Here is a 14,029-nt window from a genome sequence, read left to right as displayed (position 1 = left end):
TTTTTTTTTTTTTTTTTTTTTTTTTTTTTTTTTTTTTTTTTTTTTTTTTTTTTTTTTTTTTTGTAAGAAATAACTTTTAGATGAAGAAGAATTAATGGGCCGAGCCCAAGCTGGGATCTACGCAGGCCCGTCTTGCTTGGGCAGGTTGAAGGAGTAAACCACACCGATCTGGTTTTCCGGGCATCCGCCATTGTTGCAGCAGGCTCAAGCTCTGCTTCTCAAGAACTGTCGAGAAATTCCGGTAAGAAACCCTTTCCCTTAAATCAGTCCCCTCTTGAACCGACCTCCGTTTCCGGCGAGAAGAACAAAAGTCGATGGATCAATCCTTCTTACTAATGCTCTCAACCCTCCTTCATTTCCACAACTACCTAGATCCCACCATTTCCCTCCTCCCCTCCACTCCCTCCTCCGCCTCCTCCCCTTCCTCCGCCTCCCTCAACTCCCCCACCTCCCTCCTCTCCTCTTCCTCCGCCGCACCTCTCCTCTTCTTCACCATCGCCTCCGTTCTCTCCTTCATCGCCTCCTCTCGCCCCAACTCACCTTCCTCCCCTTCCGCTGCCTCCACCACCACTCCCCCTCCTCCCACCTCCTCCTCCTCCAATTACTCCGTGTCCGCCTTCCGCGCCTTCTCCACTGACCACATCTGGTCCCTCGAAGCCCCTCTTCGCGACGCCCATTGGCGCTCCCTCTATGGCATCTCCCACCCTGTCTTCACCACCATCGTTGACAAACTCAAACCCCACATTGCCCTCTCCAATCTCTCTCTCCCTTCCGATTACGCCGTTGCCATGGTCCTCTCCCGTCTCTGCCATGGCCTCTCCGCTAAAACCCTAGCTGCCCGTTTCTCCCTCGAACCCTATCTCGTTTCCAAAATCACCAACATGGTCACCCGTCTTTTGGCCACCAAACTCTACGCTGAATTCATCAAAATTCCGGTCAGTCGTCGGCGCTTGATTGAAACAACTCAAGCATTTGAAAAATTGACATCTCTACCCAATATGTGTGGTGCCATTGATAGCAGTCCAATCAAGCTTCGTCGATTGCCTGCCGACCAGAGCATTTCGACTAATTACAATTGCCGATTTGGGTATCCATCGGTTCTGCTTCAGGTCGTTGCTGACAACAAGAAGATCTTCTGGGATGTATGCGTTAAAGCTCCTGGTGGCAGTGATGATGCGAGCCATTTTAGGGATAGTCTTATGTACCATAGGCTTACTTCTGGTGATATTGTATGGGATAAGGTTATCAATGTTAGGGGTCACCATGTTCGTCCCTACATTGTTGGAGATTGGGGCTATCCTCTGTTGTCTTTCCTGTTGACACCATTTTCGCCGAACGGCATCGGCACGCCTGCACAGAACCTGTTCGATGGAATGCTAATGAAGGGTCGGTCTGTTGTGGTTGACGCAATTGGGTTGCTGAAGGCTAGGTGGAAGATCCTTCAGGATTTGAATGTGGGTTTAAGCCATGCCCCACAGACCATTGTTGCTTGTTGTGTACTGCATAATTTGTGTCAAATTGCCAAGGAGCCAGAGCCTGAACCTTTGAAGGATCCAGAGGAGACTGGCCCTGCTCCTGATATCCTTGACAGTGAGAAATCCTTGTGTTACTATGGTGAAAGTGTGAGGCAGGCGTTGGCTGATGATTTGCATCATAGGCTTTCATCGAGATAGCTAGTATTTCATCAATTCGAAGGGAAGATGAATTTCCAGCCTCTGTTCTTCAAATGTAAGTTTTTCTTGTAGTTTTTTCATTCTTGCCATGTTTGATAGGTTTGTTTCTGTTTTATTGCTTACATTAAGTGTGAGATCCACATTGGTTGTGGAGGAGAACGAAACATTCTTTATAGGGTGTGGAAACCTCCTCCATAGCAGACGCGCTTTAAAACCTTGAGGGAAGTCCGAAAGGAAAAACCCAAAGAGGACAATATATGTTTGTTAGCCGTGGGCTTGCATGGTTACAAAGAAGCTGGTTGAGTAATATCATCTGACTGTGTCATAACTGAGAAAGCTATTAGATTAAGCTACAATGTTGTTCTTGTAGAGTCTATGTTGAATCGAGAAGGAATTTGGTTGTCTGAGAAAATGTATATGAAATGGGAGAGAACTGCAAGAATGGAGTAAGATGGCATTGACAGGTAGCTTGAGGTATGTAAGTTAGGAACAAAGGGATGCGTTTGTGTCTCCTTAACATGCTAAGGTGCTGCAGATTATGGCTGAATGTTTGTTGAAACTAGGACATTTGAGGCGGTTTAGAAAAATGGTTGATCCCTGAATGTGTGTTGAGCCCTTGTCTTCGTTTTGTCGTGCTGCTATGATATAACGTGTCTCCCCCATATAAGGACAGTTCTAGGAGAGTTTTTGGATGATATCTTTTAGCTGCCTTGCATATTTTCATTCCTAAAAGCATTTAGATCGATATAACTAGGAAAACGTTTCGAATACCATGCCCGAGTTTACAGGCATGCCAGCTTCATGTAGCCCATTTGATATGTTTTTTGCCTCAGAGAACCAACACACTTTTCACAAAATTTCAAATCTTTTTTTTTTTTAATCTCTGATTACTCGATAATTTTCTCAAGCACAAATCTTACTTTTTGTAGGCCGAACAATTCTTTCACGATGTAATCCATCCGGATTTATTGGTCGAGTAAAGCGAGGTATAGGGTTTTGCTATTCTTAATGCTTTGCTTGTGTTAAAAATGTCATCTTGATTCTAGATGAGATGACATTTTGCAACTAACCATTAATGGAAACTAAAATTTTAAGGTTTTGTTTTATAGCAATTTTATTTTTATTTTTCTTAGTTTTCCATTTTTTAAAAATTTTATGATATCTGATAGTAGAGTCGAGTCTCAGGAGAAGCTTCATGTACAATTAATTGCACAGACGTCCAACACATCTTTGTGTGAAATACACCAACGAGATCCATAGGTACTAGAAAGCCCACTGCTAATTGATATTGTTCTCTTTGGACTTTCCTTTTTGAGCTTCCCCTTAAGGTTTCTAAAACGCGTTTGCTAGGTTGAAGTTTTTACACCCTTATAAAAATGTTTCGTTCTCCCCCATCGATGTAGGTTCTCACATAAATGATCATGTCTCATCATTCCTACTAGTAAGTTTGATTGACATGTCCTCCCCCATAGAAATCTCCGCACTCTACATAAAAATCTTGTGATAAACACTAGTTCTAAGTCACTAAAGTATTGTGATTAGAAATGATTGATAGGGTTAATTCTAGCGCATTATTGAATAGATGATATTTTCTCTCGTTCTTAATTTTAATTATTGATTAGTCAATAATAAGAAAATCTTATCAATATTTTTATTATTTGTCTTTATTTAAAAATGTTTTCAATTGAAATATTTAAAGCTTCGTTCATATCCTCTCATGTCTATTTCATTTATAAAAAAAAAAAAACAAACTTGAGAAGCCCCGTTAATCGATTATTTTTCTTCATTTTTTGAAAAAGCAAGAAAAAAATTATTCGATGAAATCATCCAAATATATTTGTTTTCGAATAATTATTTGATATAGATTTAAAAAATATGTTTGTCCCCAATTAATTACCAAAATTGAAACCATTTGCTTAGTTCTAAATTAGTTTGTGCAGAGATGAAGTGTTCCATGACAGAGGTGGACACTGATTGGACATATCCATTTGCTTTTGGTTGGGTCTTCCCATTTGACTGGACATCTATTGGTCCACGTCAACGGGTTGAATTATTAAAATAATAATATATTTAAGATAATTACTTATTTATAAAATATCGTTTTAATTTATCTTATTTGAATAGAACATTAGAACCGATGATTGTCTCGTATTAACAAAATTGTCCATGTGAACATGTTTATAAAAAATTTTGTGCAAAAATCCTTGAGGGACTAAATATTTTTAGTTAAATTAGATATTTTAAAAGGTTAAAAAAATAGTTAGTCAAATATAGATATTTTAATGAAATGCATGGATCTTATGAGTCAGACATAAGATTTTAATGCATAGGTTGTTACTAATCCAAATACGGCACTTGATACATGGGTCGTTACTAATGGTATCAGTGCGGTACTTCTCCCAATAAAGTATGGTTCAAGACGAACCAAAGCAAAAGTTGGTAACCATGTGATATTCGAGTAAATGAAGAGTTCTGAGAATAGAAAACTAATAAAAATTTAAAAGAAGTAGCTAAATCATAAGAACTCTAATATTGAATGTGTTTTGCTTTGGGTAAGTTTATATTGGATGATCTCTTGACAATTTTCGCAAGGAACATATGAGTAAAGACAAAAGATGCTCAAAGAGCTTAAGTTGATCTGTAGAGATAGTCTTTACTCTTACATGCGAGAAGAAAATAATATGATCATGACGTAGAAGAATATCAAGGTCATCACGTACTGAATCCAAATTTTAAATATTGTCAGCGTCGTGATGGGATTTGCGATTTTAGCACCACTAATATCTTTTTTATTCTTCCCTTTTGAAATAAAGTTCATGCTTCTTAAATTTGGTCAAAACTTTAAAGCTTTCTTTATGAAAAAGGGAAAACTTTAAAAAGAACGATAGAAAGTGATTCACAATTCCCCAATTGTAATAAAGTAAATCTAACGCTTAGTTTTCTTCTTTTGGCCAATGTTTTCTAACCACGTCTTTTTCGTTAACACATTCCAACACCAACTCCACGTTTAACTTTTTTTCATTTAATAGCATTTTGGTCTATTCCTTCATTCTTTTTTTTCTTTTTTTTGTAACTTTAGATAATGGAAGGTGATGTGAAATAACATTATAAATATTTTGTAACGACCTACATCCACCGCTAGCAGATATAATGGTATAAGAGCTAGACATCGGACGATGTGTCAGCCTTCTCGCTGTTCCCCAAAGGAGGTAGACAAGAGGCGATGTGCCAGTAAGGACGCTGGGCCCCGAAGGAGGTGGATTTAGTGGCGGTCCCACATCGATTGGAGAAATGAAGGAGTGCTAGCAAAGACGTTGGTCCTAAAGGGGGTGGATTGTGATGTCCCACGTTGATTGGGAAGGAGAACAAAACACCCTTTATAAGGGTATAGAAACCTTTCCCTAACAAACGCGTTATAAAGTCTTGAGGAGAAGCTCGAAAGGGAAAGCTGAAAGACGACAAATCAATATTTAATTACGACATTCTCTCCACTAGATTTATAGACTAAAAAAGAAAGAGCTCGAAAGGGTATGACCATTAACAAAAAGTGGTCTATAGGACTCGAAAGCTTGAACCAAAAAGAAAATATAGGCAAAAACATCAAATTGGATTATTAGACCATTTTATATTTGAAAAATAGCCATCGACATCTTTCTCATTTATATAATATTGAAATAATGAGTCGGTCTAGTTCTTGGCAATTCAACTAAACTTATTTGTTATCCGGTTTAGTTAGACAAGAGGATTCAATTCAATTAAATCGGTTCTATCATTATGTGAGTCATCCTATAAGGTGATCGGCAAAGTCTATGTGTTAATTAAGATTGAGGTAGATCGTAACAACTCAAACCCACGGCTATCAGATATTGTGTGATTGACAAAATCTATGTGTTAGTTAAGATTAAGGTAGACCGTAACAACTCAAACCCACCGTTATCAGATATTGTTCTCTTTAACCTTTTCCTTTCGGGCTTTCTCTCAAGATTGAGTCAGGGCATCCTTAATGTTTTTTGCTCCTCTTCAACTAACGTGGGATCTCACATAGACGATCCTGATTCAATCCAAGTCATGAACGGTGACCTCATTTTTTAAAAACATTTGGTCCCTTAGGTCTTAGACGATAGAAGTGACCGAGAAAAGTTAAAAGTCACTTCCATTCTTAATAACAATTTTTTAAATCATATGCTTATCGAGATGACTCTTGATCATTTCAATAGCTTATTTTTATATTAATTTTGGATAGAATGCTTTATCAAACCGACAACAATATTATATTAATTATACTACCAAACTCAACTTTAAAATTAAACTATATTCATGAAGCTTCTTATGAATTTAAAAATTCTTAATTAAAAAAAAAAACTATTAAAAGGAAACTTCTAATTAATTAAGGAATTGTTACTAAATTTTACAAAATAATGACTTATGTAGAGATAATCACGAAAATAATTAGGCACCAAACGAAGACTTTGGTGTAGAATAAATTTAAAATCACTTTTTTTTATATATACTAATTAAATAATTTATCTAAAAAAATTAAGTTATTTTTTAAAATATAATCATAAAATTTTTATCTCTCTCCTCAATTTTAGAGTTACTAGTTAGTCAACTTCTCCCTATCAACAGTGATACACGGTGAGTAGTTGCTGTTACTCTCTTGCTTGCATATATAACGTCTCTTTCAAAATCTCTTTTGAAATCTCTCTCTGCCCTCGTTTTTTAAAATCGAGGCTAGAAACTCGAGCATACGTCGCTTAGTCATAGGCGACTTAAGAACGAATTGGCTTAGCTCACTTATGTTGGAAAGTGAGTGACGCACAATCGCAAATCTGCTGCCATCAAGAGTGCGATCGTGACAAGTGGTGTAAAAAAAAATTAAAACATTTTTTAAAAATGGTAAGGATATTAATGTCACTTTTTAAGAATATTAATTATTTTTAAGAAGACTTTTTCTTCCTAGTTTTTCAAATGACATTTTTTTAAATAAAATATTAATTATTTTTATTTATAACTATAAATCTATTTTTAACTTTTTTAAAATTGGGTATTTTTTAATTCATTCTAATGTTTTTATTAATTTATAGTTTTATTTATAACTTCAATTTCTTACATCATTGATTTATGAATATGTGTTACACCCACAAACACAATCCCAAAAAAATTAAAATTTTAAAATTTTAAATTTTGTTGGTTCATCCACGTGTCAACGACCCAATTCCCCTGGAAATCTCCGGCATACTGGACCGGTTAAACCACAGAAACGGCCCAGAAAACCCGGTTTGATGGGCAAAAGTCTCTTCTTCGTCATCATCAACTCCTCAGAAACCGTTCGGTTCGCCGCCGTGGAATGAAACCTCGAATCTCCGCCGTCGGCCGACCGGAAACTCGAAATCTTCACGTCGTTGTCCATATTTTCAGAAATCACAACGTACGTCGACCTCAATTTATCCGCTTTCGCCGTCGATCGGCCTTCCGATGCACTGCGAAACAATAAGTCCCTCAGCCTCCATCTTTTGTTGGCTTTTGAAAATGAGATCGCCGACTTTGATTTGACGGCGGCGGCGGCGAGGGAGCCGCCGTCGTCTCCGTCGAGCGCAGTTTGAGAGGAAATGTATGAGATTTGATCGGTTGTTCCACCGTCGGGAGCAGTTTCCTTCATCAGCGCTGCTTCAAATGGGTCGTCGATGCTGCTCTCTGCTTTTCGAGGCGGTCTTGGGGACCACATTTTCGACTGAATAAAATACTAAATTAACTAAATTTAAATAAGATTTTTCAAAATTCTAGCTTCAATTAATAAAATATTTTCAATTTTACATTTTTGCTTTCAAATATTTCGATAATACCATAAAAAAAAATTAAGAAAAAACTACCGGTAAATATTTTTTAAAAATATTAAAACACCACTATCTAGATTGAAAGTTAATATTTTACTTTTAAAATCGTTTAAAAAATATCATCTATAACATTCTTCAACTTTTAAAAAAATTTAAAAATAGTTTTACATTTTTTAAAAATATTAAAAAATTCAAAAATAGTTTTACATTTTTTAAAAATTAAAAAATATTTATAGTTATTTGATGGACAACTCATTGGCTTCCGAAATTAATATTAATACCTTTAAATTTTTAGGAAAAAAAAAGTTTACCGTACCATTCTTAAAATTAAAAAAATAATCAAAGAAATCAAATATTAAATTTATTTGAATAATATTTTCAAATTTGAGAAAAAGTTACCCATAAATGTTTTTCAGTTAATACTTTATTTTCAATATTATTTCAAAAAGAACTTCCAACCTTCCTCTTAAATATTTTCAATAAAAAACTTTACATTTTTTAAAAAATTTAAAAATACTTATTAAAAAATAATTTACAGTTAATAACCTTAAATAAAAAAACAATAATACTAGAAATGATAAGAACGTTTTAAAAATTTCTTTGAAATGAGTAATGATGTAAAATATAGATAAATTAAGAGAGACAATTGAAAAGGTACCTGAAATCCAGGCGGGAGTTTAAGCGGCTTGATCTTACCGCCGTCGAAGAGCTCATCGGCGGAGAGAGAAGCTTTACTAAACGACTGAGAAGTAAAATCAAATTCAAAATCCTGATCGGTACCGGAGGACTTGGGGGACTTGGGGATGCCGGGCTTCTCCTCCCAGCCGAAGGGGACAGCGGAGGGAGAGCCAATGGGAACATCGTCGTCGTCGAAGGAGAAGAAGTTGAAAGCATGGGAGGGGCTGGTAGGAGCGGACAAGTAGTGGGAGGAGCAAGGGCTGCCGCCGATGTTGAAGATGTCGGCAGCCGGAGGGACTCTAACAACTACTTCCATCTCTAAGAAAACTCGGCCGCCGGCTGAAGCTTTTATGGGAAATGAATGGAAAAGAGAAGAAGAAGAAGAAGAAGGATTAGGTGGGAGAGGAAGAAGAGTAAAGTTGAGGGAAATTGGGTTGGAGATGAATTGGAAAAACCTCCTAAATTGATCAAAAATGGATCCACCATACAAATATATATATATAATTATAAGCTTATAAGTTAGAATAGAAAATTAGTGGGGGGAAGACTCGTATGAGGGTGAAAGAAAATAAATGGAGAAATCAAATCCTAAAAATGAAAAATTCATGTCAATACAAAGGTCGAGTAAGCTCGATTCTTATGCCAAGTAACAAGTGCATGCAAGAATCATAACGACAAGGAGCTACCATAAGAGACTGTCGTCATACTTATGCTAGAGCGTTATGTTGAATATACCTTCGTCGTGGCTTCACAAATGACATCAGACAAAGAGCAATCAACCCCTAATCGCAAAAAGACTCACCAAAAACCTTCCAGAACTATGTGAATACGCCATTAAATCCTCTAAATGTAAGTGGTTGAAAAGATTCGTCACTACTTCACTAATGGAATAGTCTAAACATTATGGTTCCAAACATCTATGTACGAAAATAATAATAATTATTATTATTATTATAATGATCTGTAAATTTAAACTTGAAGAAAAAATAATAATAATAGTAGAAATCTACCCAAACCCCAAAATTGTTCATCAGATGTAGCAAGCATGATGAGGAAATTAATGTTATGAAGCCACATGATTCGGTAAATAAAGATTCAGTTAAGCACAACTTAAATAAATTCCCTATAACAAAGTGAATAAGCTAAGAGATTGGTGTTTTGATGCAATGTCATACTCTTTTCTCAAGATGAGCCATTAACTGCGGCAGCTGGGGCAAGATGACCCATTAACTCTGCGCCAACTGTGGCTTGCGTGTTTGCGTCCTGTTGCTGTGGTACTGAGTAGTAACCACCGTATCCACCACCGTAGCCTGGGACTCCATAACGTCCTCCATTCCATTGGTTATTAGAATCACTTCTCCACTGCCAACATATAATATAAGACTACTTCAGAAATATGAAAAAGAATCAATAGTGGCTGTTCATCGTCGAAGGCTTTCCTTTGAAGATAAAGTACCCTCAAAATGTTTTCAATAACCAAGGAAAAAAGCTACGATTATTGTCGTTTAGAGAGATCAATGAAAAAGATGCCTGAGGATCTAACAATGGAACATAGTGTGAAGAAACTAAATATATATTTCTCTAGATGATTCGACATAAATAAACATATTTTCAAAATCAATGTTCATATGTTTTAAAATCAATCCATTATTCCTTTTGTCCAATAAATGTTCGACATATATTCAAAATTGTTGACATGGGTTCATCAGATGTTGATGTGTCTAATATTGTATACAAGGAGTGTCTAATTATCATCAAATCTCATTTCTACACTTATATTCTAAATATCATAGGCCACATGTTAAGTTTTAAAAACTAATAATCTAAAACTATTCACAAGAAGATAAGTGACAAGTAAAGATGGGGAAACATTGAAAAGGAAAAAGCACGTGGTCAAACCTGCTTGCTCCCTGTACTTCGGCCCCAAGAAAGACGAACAATTTGCTTGCCAATAACTGTTCCATTCAGTCCCTGTATTGCATCCTCGGCATTTTTTCTACAAAAAAGAAGAAAAAATGTATGCCAAGATAGGTTATGTGCTTTTTTCACTAATGCCCACATTTAGTCTTTTTGGACAATCTCGCTTATTATGCATGTAACTGATGACGAGTCAGTTTAAATCAAGCTTGAATAAGTACTGAAAATAGTATCCTCTCCAAAAACAAAGCTAAATATTTGTATAAACACTCATCAATCTTTCATTATGAATCTAACGGATACAATTTTTTTAAAAAAAATAAATAAATAAAAAAAGAAACAGCAACATTCCATAAGAGAAAATTAAATAAAAAACTTTTCCAATTGGTCACGGGAGTAGTTAAACTATAGTTTCAAAAGCGTGCATTCAATTTACACAAAGAGTGAGCCAAAAATGTCATTGAGGTACGTATGGAATGTGGGTCTAGGTCCTTTTCAGTAAAGATAGGTGAATTGAGGTATTCACATGGACCAAAAAGAAACCAAAATAAAATTCAGCCAAAGGATTTTCCTTTCTTTCTTGAAAGGGTGACCAGTGATCATATGAGAGAGAAAAAGTTGCATATCAAGGGGGAAGTAGCCAACCAAAAACTTCAAGGAGAAAACTCTAGAAGTTGGATGCTTGTTGAGAAGTTGTTTGCACGCTCCTCCATGGAGCAAATTTTCCTTCGTGAAATTGCCAAATCGATCCAAACATTAAGGATGCATTTTTAAGTTTTGGGTCAATAATCCCCAGGCCACCTTCCTCAAACGGGTGTTTAACTTTATTCCATCTTAAGTTGTGAAAATTTCCCTTCCATAAAAGTTCCTAAAAGATCTCTCAATAGACGCAGAAGACTTTGAGTAATTAGGAAAAAGGGATGGATGGTAGATGGAGAGATTAACTTTAGTAGCTTGAATAAGTGTCTCATCAACCCCCTTTTGACATATGAGGTTCCCAAGATCGTAGCCTTTTCTGCACCTTCTCAACAATTGACAGCAAAAAGGAATTAGAATTTGGCTTGCCATTCAAAGGTAAACCCAAATAAACAGCAGGTCACCAACATTTTTGCAACCCCATTTGGTAGCCTACAATTCCGCAGGAGAATTATCGAGATCAACCCCCATAAAATCGGTTTCTGATAATAAATATTAAGCACGGATGCTTCTTCAAACTCTTTAATACAACAAATAATTAATGTGAGAGACCTCTGGAGATGAAAAAAGAACAGTGTCATCCGCAATTGTAAGTGAGTAATCTAAAAAACAGTGGTCTGTCCTACCCACTTTCAACACATTAATCAAGCATCTCCTTTCTGCAAGGGAGAACATTCTACAAAAAACAACATCCATAACAATGGTGTAAAGGAAAGGTGATAAAGGATCACCGTGTCGAAGACCTGTAGAAGCAATGATCATTCCACAGGGCTAGCCATTGTTAATGATGGAGAAGTTAATTGATGAAATACAACCCCTAATCTACCTCCTCCAAGGATGCCCAAAACCCTGAGCTTGAAGAATAAGGTCTAGAAAGTCCTAATCAACCTTGTCAAAATCCTTTTCAATGTAAGATTTGATCACCACAGCTGGTTCCTTCTGGCAACGTCTATTTTCAATAAACTCATTTGCAATCTAAGATGCAGGTACAGTCTATCTATTAGCCACACAAAGGCTGATTGGTAGTCGGAGATAGTGTATGGAAGCACTTTCTTTAGTCTTTTCGAGAGAACCTTCATAATGATTTTGTAAAGGCTAGTAAGACTTAAAGGCCTACCGATTTAGCATAAATTCTTCTAGGGATAAGACACAGATATAGGTCACATCAACACACTGGCATCGATAATAGCATTCTTAAAAAAAAAAAAAAAAATCAGTGAACACTCTCGATGTCTATCTTGAGAATGTTCCAAGATTTTTTTTAAGAGTTCAATAGTGAAGCCCCAGGGACTTTGTCTGTGCCCCATTTCGTTAACAGCAGAAAGAATCTGTGACTCCAATCGATGTCCAATAGTGTGCCCACCTCTTTTCCAAGTGCATAAAGCTCTATAGAAGTCACAAACTCATCTTCAATGTCCTGGGCAGTAACTAACCTCATACCGACCAAGCAAGCACCTCAACAATTGTGTTCCATGCCATATTGGCAGGAATTATACGATGGGGAGGAAAAAAAAAAAAAAAAAGAAGGTATTTCCATCACCCACTTTCAACAACTGTAATTTACCTCGCTGTTGCCAAATAGGTTCCTCAGACGCAGCAATAGAAAGAAGTTCAAATTGATTTCAACCCTTTTCTGGAAATAGCTAGGCTTCAATGAACCCAATTCTTCCAAAGAATCTATGTCAGACAAGCTTTTTTAAAGAGATGTTTTGTTAGCAGTGAACTGCCAAAAAGTGTTTACATTCCAATCCTTGAAAACTTTTGAATGCTTTAAGCTTCTGATTAAACCCATGGCCCAGCTAGCCAACAGGCGGGTTTGCTCTCCACCAACTTTTTAGAAGAGAGGAGAAAGAAGAATAGTGTGATATGGTTGAGGAGGAGAACGAAATATCCATTATAACAGTGTGGAAACCTTTTCCTCACAGATGCGTTTTAAAGCCTTGAGGGGAAACCCGAAAAGGAAACCTCAAAGAGAACAATATCTGCTAGCAGTGGGCCCGGGCCGTTACAAATGGTATCAAAGCCAGACACCGTGCGATGTGCCAGCGAGGAGGTTGTTCCCCGAAAGGGGGTAGACACGAGACGGTGTACCAATAAGGACTCTGAGCCTTGAAGGGGGTTGGATTTGGTGGGGGACCCACATCGATTGGAGAAAAAAACGAGTGCCAACGAGGATGCTGGGCCCTGAAGGGGGTGGATTGTGATATCCCACATTGGTTGGGGAGAACGAAACACCATTTATAAGGGTGTGAAAACCTTTCTCTAGCAGACATGTTTTAAAGCCTTGAGGGGAAGCCCGAAAGGGAAAGTCCAAAGAGGATAATATCTGCTCGCGGTGGGTCTAGGGTGCTACAAATAGTTATTTAAGAACGTGTAAAAGAAACTTGAAGAATGTAGGAAACCATCTTTGCCAACCAAGTGTCAAAGCGATGGGGAAAGTGGTTGGATGTAATTCTCTCTAATCTTCCAACAATTTCATGCCCAGACTTGGAAAGGCAGCCTTCTGAGATGAGAAGCTGTAACATCCTGAAATTTGTTTGAAGGAAAATGAGGAAGCTGTAACATCTTGAAATTTGTTTGAAGGGAAAAAGGGAAAAACCCGCCGCAGACCTACTTCGCTATAAAAGTCAAGTGAGGTCAGCTCCTCTCATAGTGCACGCAGCCCAAGATCAACTGTCGTCATCCAAGTTGTTGCATTTATTCCTTGTCTTCACCAAATCTTTTGTGTTTTCCTTCGATCCTCGTCATGGATTCATTAAGGATTTTGCCACCGCTCGAGTTCTATTGTTCTCTTCAACCAATCACCATCCACCACCAGTGGGACTTACCTCCCACCACCACATTGGAGCAAACATAAGGGTGTATTTCCCCAATTTTTCTATGATTTGGGCTTAGAACTCAAGGGATTCTCACTATTTGATTTCCTTCGTTGCAGCAAAGTCGTCTCTGCCGCTTCTAAGGAACTGTAGTCGTTTAAAATCGCGCAGCAGACATAGCTCCAAAAGACGTGAAGCCACAAGGAGTGACTGTTTCGATATTGGGATCAGCATCCAGCGGTTCAATCAAACTGGTTCACAAACTCCAATTTAATTGGACCAGTTTTGGTCCTACCACTTTTTCTCATTCTACTTCGACTTTCAAGGCCAGTAGACCTTAATTCTCCTTGCCTTGGCTTGAATTGCATGGATTTAGCTAATTTTAGGATTTTTTTTTTTTTTTTTTTTTTTTTTT

At 37.2% G+C, this 14,029-nt stretch overlaps 3 protein-coding genes and 1 long non-coding RNA gene across 6 annotated transcripts in view; 1 reads left to right on the top strand and 3 right to left on the bottom strand.

Annotated features, from left to right (window-relative positions):
- Positions 1–177: 177 nt before the first annotated feature.
- Positions 178–3,240, top strand: LOC111499958 (protein ALP1-like). Of its 2 annotated transcripts, none has more exons than XM_023151713.1 (2): positions 178–1,728; positions 2,603–3,240. In XM_023151713.1, exon 1 carries the CDS (start codon positions 315–317, stop codon positions 1,671–1,673), a length of 1,359 nt encoding a protein of 452 aa, XP_023007481.1. In that variant the 5' UTR covers positions 178–314; the 3' UTR covers positions 1,674–1,728; positions 2,603–3,240. The 2 variants fall into 2 exon arrangements, with proteins under 2 accessions (XP_023007481.1, XP_023007480.1); XM_023151712.1 differs by lacking the exon at positions 2,603–3,240 and adding an exon at positions 2,044–2,370.
- A 3,498-nt stretch (positions 3,241–6,738) lies between these two features.
- LOC111499980 lies at positions 6,739–8,675 on the bottom strand. 2 transcript variants are annotated; one of them, XM_023151745.1, is made up of 2 exons: positions 8,166–8,675; positions 6,739–7,416 (listed from the first exon to the last, which is right to left on the bottom strand). In XM_023151745.1, exons 1-2 carry the CDS (start codon positions 8,499–8,501, stop codon positions 6,877–6,879), a joined length of 876 nt encoding a protein of 291 aa, XP_023007513.1. In that variant the 5' UTR covers positions 8,502–8,675; the 3' UTR covers positions 6,739–6,876. The 2 variants fall into 2 exon arrangements, with proteins under 2 accessions (XP_023007513.1, XP_023007514.1); XM_023151746.1 differs by having other exon boundaries at positions 6,739–7,404; positions 8,166–8,673.
- Positions 8,676–9,153: 478 nt separating this feature from the next.
- LOC111499959 (polyadenylate-binding protein RBP47-like) overlaps positions 9,154–14,029 on the bottom strand; it is a 14,644-nt gene continuing 9,768 nt past the window's right edge. Inside the window, exons 5-6 of the mRNA XM_023151714.1 lie at positions 10,085–10,181; positions 9,154–9,547 (exon numbers count right to left, since the gene is read on the bottom strand). Coding sequence (XP_023007482.1) covers positions 9,368–9,547; positions 10,085–10,181 — 277 coding nt within the window. The 3' untranslated portion in view covers positions 9,154–9,367. The remainder of the gene's footprint in view (positions 9,548–10,084; positions 10,182–14,029) is intronic.
- LOC111499999 lies at positions 10,830–12,696 on the bottom strand. Its single transcript, XR_002721031.1, has 2 exons — positions 11,207–12,696; positions 10,830–11,123 (listed from the first exon to the last, which is right to left on the bottom strand). It is a non-coding gene; the product is annotated as an uncharacterized LOC111499999 (long non-coding RNA).

This window comes from Cucurbita maxima, unplaced genomic scaffold, assembly GCF_002738345.1.
Source record: "Cucurbita maxima cultivar Rimu unplaced genomic scaffold, Cmax_1.0 Cma_Scf00027, whole genome shotgun sequence".
NCBI lineage: Eukaryota > Viridiplantae > Streptophyta > Magnoliopsida > Cucurbitales > Cucurbitaceae > Cucurbita > Cucurbita maxima.
This window is presented reverse-complemented; position numbering and strand designations above follow the sequence as displayed.